Source organism: Seriola lalandi, unplaced genomic scaffold (genome assembly GCF_002814215.2).
Source record: "Seriola lalandi dorsalis isolate HSWRI2012SDOR001 ecotype SW California unplaced genomic scaffold, Sedor1 jcf7180002054957, whole genome shotgun sequence".
Classification (NCBI taxonomy): domain Eukaryota; kingdom Metazoa; phylum Chordata; class Actinopteri; order Carangiformes; family Carangidae; genus Seriola; species Seriola lalandi.
This window is the reverse complement of record NW_019525508.1, coordinates 157,399-164,965: the sequence shown is the minus strand read 5'-3', so window position 1 is coordinate 164,965 and position 7,567 is coordinate 157,399. Positions and strand designations below refer to the sequence as shown.

The 7,567-nt window shown below is 43.8% G+C and overlaps 1 protein-coding gene across 1 annotated transcript in view; it reads left to right on the top strand.

Moving 5' to 3' along the window:
* The window catches only part of ptprt (protein tyrosine phosphatase receptor type T), a 314,644-nt gene that overhangs the window by 254,392 nt on the left and 52,685 nt on the right, over positions 1-7,567 (top strand). The window contains exons 23-26 of the mRNA XM_087170691.1: positions 3,054-3,146; positions 4,256-4,365; positions 5,936-5,945; positions 6,106-6,229. Coding sequence (XP_087026817.1) covers positions 3,054-3,146; positions 4,256-4,365; positions 5,936-5,945; positions 6,106-6,229 — 337 coding nt within the window. The remainder of the gene's footprint in view (positions 1-3,053; positions 3,147-4,255; positions 4,366-5,935; positions 5,946-6,105; positions 6,230-7,567) is intronic.

Here is a 7,567-nt window from a genome sequence, read left to right as displayed (position 1 = left end):
GCCAATGGCCTTCACACACACTCAGACACACACACACACACACACACACACACACACACACACACACACACACACACACACACACACACACACATAAAACACCCAACACACTTGTCTCTCTCTCAATCAATGACTCTCTCTCTCTCTTACACTGTCAAACACACAGTAGCCACGGACACTCAACGCTCTCCGTATGTCTCTATGACACACACACACACACACACACACACACACACACACACACACACACACCCCTGTGACTGTGGGGTCAATAAATCTCCCCATTAGCATTGAGATGTCTTCATCATAGTCAGTGTTGTGGAGCTGCTGCTACGACTCCATTTCATGCCTGGCTTAATGCATATTTGACCTTGGTGAGTTTAAGACACACACACACACACACACACACACACACACACAGACACACACAGTCACATCTACACAAATAAAGAAGGATAAGCATGCACATACACACACACTTGTATTGGCGCAGGAACACACACACATGTATATATGATCTGAAGGCAGGTTTTAGCATCCCAGCAACAAAGGAGATGCTTGTGTGTGTGTGTGTGTGTGTGTGTGTGTGTGTGTGTGTGTGTGTGTGTGTGTGTGTGTGTGTGTGTGTGTGTGTGCCTGTGTGTGTCTGTGTTTGTGTATTTCTGCATGCGTTCTGTATGTTCTTGTTCTGGAAGCTACATATTTATTTTTCTATGTGTTCGCTGCAGTGGCAGTGAAACAGTCAGTGTGCTGCAACTAAATACAGATGCAGTCCAAACACATTAATTATATCTGGGCAGAGCGGAGAAGAAAGAAAGAAAGAAAGAAAGAAGAGAGAGGGAGGGAGGGAGAGAGCTAGAAATGGGAAGACAAGAGAGAAGACAAAGGACCAGAAGGGCAAGAAAAGGCGCCGTGTCTCCTGCTGGTATTCAGAGAATATCTTTGGAAATGTCAGTGAGTTTGAAGAATACTTTCAGGAGGTTAGGAAACAAGACGCAAGTTAACAAACAAGTGGTTTTCAGCTCAGCTGGAGTGTCAGCCAGACTGTGCCCCTTTCTACAGCAGCAGCATTAAACAAGCACAGTAACAAACAATGAAACTTAACTGTAGACGGTGATGAAAAGTCTTTGATATGATGTCACCCAGTCCACTAAAAATGTTTGTTGGTTGAGATTTCATTTGTTTTCTCTACAATATTCACTCCTGGCAACTAAAGCGGCGATGGTTACGCTGAGTTACTTCTTGGATTATTACGTTTTATTATGTAGAATCACGATCCGCCAGTTTAATTTGAAAGTTCAGTCCCACTTCCTGTTTCCCCGCCTGCAGCAGGTCTCTCATCCTGTGGTCGGCCTGTAATGCCGCCATCTTGGACTACAGCTGGTGACGGTGGTCCTTGTTCTGCTCTTGTACCGAACTCACCGACGCTGCAGAGCGGTTAGCTAGCTGTTTAAGCGCTAACAACGGGCTGGTTAGCAGAGACTGAACTTTAATGAAACATCTGAATACAGCAGCTTTTCATGACGCCATCTTCTCCTTATGCCCCCTCTGCGGCCGCGCACGAGGGTGGACGTCCAGCTTGATTATGCATCCTCTAAAATGTATTTGACAAAGCCGATTACTGGTAGGAGACGGGGCTGCACCCGGAGTTTGAAGGAGGGCGCAGGAAAGGAGGATGACAGGAGTTAACACAGATTTATGTGCTACGATGAAGCGCTGGAGTGAATCCTCAGCCGAGAGAGACGGGAGCGAGCGAGCGAGCGGCACAGCCCGGTTCTGTCTCGGTGGACAGACACTGTGTGTTCGTCCTGACCTCTCCCCGGCTGTCCTCCGCTCCTCGACGCTCTACACCTGTCTTTCCTTCACCTTTCTCCCCCCCTCATCCGTCTCCCATCTCCCTAAACTGTCCCCCGTTCTCCTCAGCTGTTTTCCTCTCTTCCCTCCTCTTTTATTTTTTTCTCACGTCTCATCGCCTCTCCTCTTTATCTCCCCTCTCCTCCAATTTCCTCTTTTTCTTTCCCTGTTACCCCCCCCCCTCGTCTTTCCCCCTCCCCCCTTTTATCACTTCCTAATCTCACACAAGAACCTGTCAGCTATTTTGAATCACTCATTGTAAACTGTTGTACATTGTTTTTTCTCCAGACACACACACACACACACACACACACACACACACACACTCGAGTCAGAGCTGCGGAGTGACCCATGTGGCCGGCTCATTCTTCATTCGTTTAGGGAAGCCAGTGTTTAGATTGGCTTATGGAGAAGCCACTTTAGGCCACTAATGAATCCACAGCCATCATTAACATGCAAATAGCTCCATTAAGAAAACATAGACTCATGCAGTTTTATATTACAAGCCCCCTTTTCTTTCTCTCTCACACACACACACACACACACACACACACACACACACTCGCTCACACTTCAGTGAGTCTGTCGACCTGGCTGGTTACCAGAAGCCATACTAAAATCACATTTTATTTATGTATTAAAACCACAATGAGGAAATTAAAACATGAGCTATTTCACATTTCACGACATGTTGGATAATACATAACTAAAATAGGCTTCTTCCAACTATTATAAGCTAATTTATTTCTCTCTCTCCTCTGACATCCTGTCTTTTTTTTTTTCTCCCTCTTTTCAAACAAACTTCTTCCACAACAACGTGAAACTTTTAAAAAGCCTGTATGAATGTTTGGCTCCTCTGGTGCAGCTCTCGACATGTGACACTCCTTCGCCGCTCCCTCCGTCCCCTGAACCCCCCATCTGTCCTGCCTAATTAAAGCCTGTACACTCAATCCAATCAATCTGTCCGTTCCTTAATTGGAGGAGAGATTTTTCCAATTAAGTTTCCCATCATGCCCACCAATCAGAGCTCGGGGTGCTAAGTGACTCATTTGACTCATCACTTGTCATCGGTGACCAATCTTGAGTGTGTCAGCAAGTGTGTGTGTGTGTGTGGGGAGTGGGCTTGTCATAGAGGGGAGGTGTGTTGTCATGGTAACAAATTCCCCCCTCTCTCTCTCTCTCTCTCTCCCCATTAACAGACAGTAGCCAGCCCTCGCTCGCCCAGCCCTCTCTGACCCTGCAGAGTTTTCCCTACGGAGGCTGTGAGTCTGTGGAGCTCTCCTACCAGAGTGGTATGTGAACAGTTTAGGTAGTCAGTCACTTAGTTAAGTGGTTAGATAGTTCATTAGCTATTTAATTTTGCAGTTAGTCAGTCAGTCAGTTAGTTATTTGATTAGCTAATGAGGCAGTTAGCCAGTAAGTAAGTCAGTTTGCTAGCTAGCTAAACATAGATAGTCAGTCAGTCAGTCAGTTAGTTAGTTATTTAGTTAACACGTTAGACAGTAGTTTGTCCATCATTTAGCTAATTGTGTATTTAGTCAGTTAGCTAGCTAGTCATTCAGTCACTCAGGCACTCATTTTGTTTGTTAGTCAGTTAGCTAGGCAGCTAGGTAAAAAGCCAGCTAGTTAGCCATCCTGCCTGCTGGTCAGTCAGATTGTAAGTTAGCTAACTAGCAATTTAGTTAGTCAGGAAGATAGTTGTTTTGGTAATCAGTTAATTTTTTTAGTCAGTTGCTCAGTTAGCCAGTCAGATAGTTCATTAGATATTTAGTTGGTTGGTTATTTGGTTAGCTAATTTAGCAGTTAGCCAGGAAGAAAGTCAGTTAGTTAGTTTGCTAGTTAGTCAGCTAGCTAATCATTCAGTCACTGTCATTGTTTGTTAGTTATCTAGGCGGCTAGGTAAGAAATCAGTCTAGCAGCTATTCAGTTAGCCAGTCCATCGGTTAGTTAGCCAACTAGTCAGTCAATTTGTAAGTTAGCTAGCTAGTAATTTAGATAGTTGGTCAGGAAGTTAGTGAGTCTGGTAGTCTGTTAATTAGTTAGCTTGTTAGTCAGTTAGTTCTAGCTAACTGGGACTCATGCTGTAGCTCTACTTACACAGAAGCAGACAGATTGAAGTCATCTTTAAGTGTGTTGACAGGAAGTTAGTTAGTTAGTTAGTTCATTAGTTCAAAAGGAAAAGAGTTTCTCTGGCACTTTGGCTAGCTGCTTTATCGATTGAGCATAAGTTGGTTATTTAGCGTAACAGTAAGCTCACCACATGAATACAGATTAGAACTGCCATTTGATATAATGATTTTCAAGATCCGTCCATCCGCCCACTCCGTCTCCCACGTGCTTTATCAAACCGTGCTGTTTATACATTCATCCCTCCCTCCGTCTCCTGTTTCTGCTCCTGCAGGTCAGTTCCAGGCCGGCCAGTTTCAGCCGGCTATTCGAGTCGCCGACCTCCTCCAACACATCACCCAGATGAAATGTGGACAGGGCTACGGTTTCAAGGAGGAATATGAGGTGACTACGTACACACACACACACACACACACACACACACATACACACACACACACACACACACACACACACACACACACACCAAGAAGCGTATAATGAAAACAACAATAAAAATAGACATCAATCTTTAAATAGACAACATTACAAGCAGCTATTAGCAAGGAGGTCGAAGGTCTGCAGCTACAGCGCCCAGATAATAGGTATAATAAAATCTCCCTGTGACCCCACGATGTAGAAATGTAACTGCTGGTAAAGCAGTGAGTCAGAGAGAGAGAGAGAAGACTTTTCTATTATCATAAAAATATGGGTGCAGCAAAAGCCCCGAGCGAGACTGGCACCGTGTCCAGGGTGTAGCCCTGCGAGATGGGGTCCTGCTTCAGCTGCCTCCGTGACCCTGCAGAGAATCCGCGGTGTCGCTGCAGCAACATCAAGACGTCGTTACAGTAAACAGGGCAAATCTGAAACTGGCGCAGCTGCTAACAGACGGGATACGATCCTGCACTGAGGCGGCGTGTACTGTACATGTACGTGTGTGTGTGTGTGTGTGTGTGTGTGTGTGTGTAAATGCATGTATTTGACGGAGAAAGATTGTGGAGATTGGATTTGTTTTGTTTTTTTGAGGAAGGACGACTCTTATCAATTATTAATGTTATTGATATCAATATTGATGATCAGAGAAACAAACAGGCAGACCTAGAAACAAACCTCTAACTTTCTTTGTTTCTTATTTTATTCTTCACTTATATAATCACCAGTTTTATGTTTTCTCCTGCTTTTCTTTCCCCTGATCACCCTCTCGTTCTTTGCTCTGCTTTAATCTCCCTTTATTCCCTCACTTTGTCCATATTGTGTTTCATTCTTTCTCTCTTCTTCTCCTTCTATTACCTCCCTTTCTCTTCTGCTCCTCCTATCCCATCTCTCTCCCTCTTTAAGTCTCCCTCTCTGTGCCTGGGGGGTGAGCGCTTTGTTTAGAGCACAGTTTATCACATGCAGACATTTTTATAATCCTTCTTCTCTCTGCTCATTTTCCTTCGAAATCCCCCACCACCCCCCCCTCTCTCTTTCTTTCATTCAGAAGACATGAGCCTGAGTCTTTTCCTCTCTGTCTCCCTCCCGCTCTCATAAGAATGAATATTTTCTATTATCAACTCTGCATGCGTGTGGAAAATTGTCCCTCTGTGATGCCGTACGTTATATTTTCATTTGCTTCCTGTCATTTTGGTTTATACCCACTGATATGTTTCAGCGGAGAGCAAATGTGATTTATTCTCCCGAGTGTGTGTGTGTGTGTGTGTGTGTGTGTGTGTGTGTGTGTGTGTGTGTGTGTGTGTGTGTGAGAGAGAGAGAAAGAGAGAGAGAGAATGGAGTGTTATGAATTGTGTCGGTAGCTTCCACCTGTGACCAGCAGCTAATGCAGAGACATTCAATGGACAACACAAATACACATTCTACAAACAAGACAGACACACACACACACACACACACACACACACACATACACACACACTGTCTCTGTCTATTAAAAGTGTTTCCATGTACCTGTATAAGTGGATGCTTGTGTTTTCGTCAGGTCTTGTCAGGTGAGAGTACAGTAAAAGGCTTCTGTGTATGTACAGTTGTGTCCATGAGCATCGTGTGTGTGTGTGTGTGTGTGTGTGTGTGTGTGTGTGTGTGTGCGTCTGCCACCACACCCCATATGGCGTCTACCGTTCCCGTCTCTGTGTGTGATGTGACCTCCAGTGCTGAAGCCCATTAACCCCACTAACACCGACAGCAGCCTCACTGTCAACATGTCGCTCCCCGCCGGGATCGCACCTTTTACATTTAAAGGGATATTCCGCATCTTTGAAGCCTTCGCCGGTCGGTCAACTTAACCAGCTGCTATCAAGCAACCACACAGTAAACTCACCCACGACCGGTGCCGGGTGATCGAACGGAAACATTAGCTTTGACTTGATGAACCTGAAGACGATGGCGGAGACTTGTCATCTATTTTTCACATGAAGAGCTTGTGAAACATGTTGATTATTTCACATTAACTGTTTATTCTTTCTGCCATTTTTAATGTCTCTTTATACAAATTGGTTTTAAAACTTCATACAGTGACATTATGTGAATATTCTCAGATCTAAATGATAAAATAAAAAGCATTTCTTTGTCCCCATCAAAGCATTTTTTAAAGTTTAGGCAGTTAAAAACTATTTGTTAGGTACATTTGGGTTGGGATATATATATATATATATATATTTATATATATAAATATATATATATATTTATATACACATTCTGACATGTTTCAGTTCAGTCGTGAGTTTTTTTTAAGTGGAAATATTTTATTAATTTTAATCATTATTACAGGAAACTGAAGTATCCACTCACTGGTACAGAGGCTGTGTGTGTGTGTGTGTGTGTGTGTGTGTGTGTGTGTGTGTGTGTGTTTCTCGTCCACTCACACCACTTGTGTTTTTATATAGAATATTAATAATCCCCCAAAAATGATGAAATTCAGATGAGAGCAGTCTGATTAACGACTGCCTTGTGTTTTTTTCAGGTTGAAAAAGGGCAGCCAACCCACACTTTATGCAAATGTGCGCGCGCACACACACACACACACACACACACACACACACACTCTCACACACACATTATACCATACAAATACACTGTGACAGAAAAACAGACACCTAAACATATCGCTCAGTCAAGCAGAAAATGGATTCTTTTAAACTGGCATATGGGTCTGTGTGTGTGTGTGTGTGTGTGTGTGTGTGTATGTGTGTGTTTGTGTGTGTCCGTGTATTGTGTGTATGTAGGTCATATCAATGTCTGAAAGTGAAAGCTGTTGTCTGGTCTTAAGCCCTTAATGGACTCAGAAAGGACCGATACTTGTCCCTATACGGAGAATGAAGGTGTGTGTGTGTGTGTGTGTGTGTGTCTGTGTGTGTGTATGTCTGTGTGTGTGTGTGTGTCTGTGTGTGTGTGTCTGTGTGTGTGTCTGTGTGTGTGTGTCGGTGAACTCCTCCTGTGTGTTATGATGGCTGTTCTAAAATGGTTCAGTGTCCATATGGCGGCCTTTGAGAGTTGGGGTTTGGTTTCTTAGCACAAGCTTGAGAGTGAGCTGAAACACACACACACACACACACACACACACACACACAAATCTTTGTATGTACACATACATCATTATGCAGACGCCAAATTA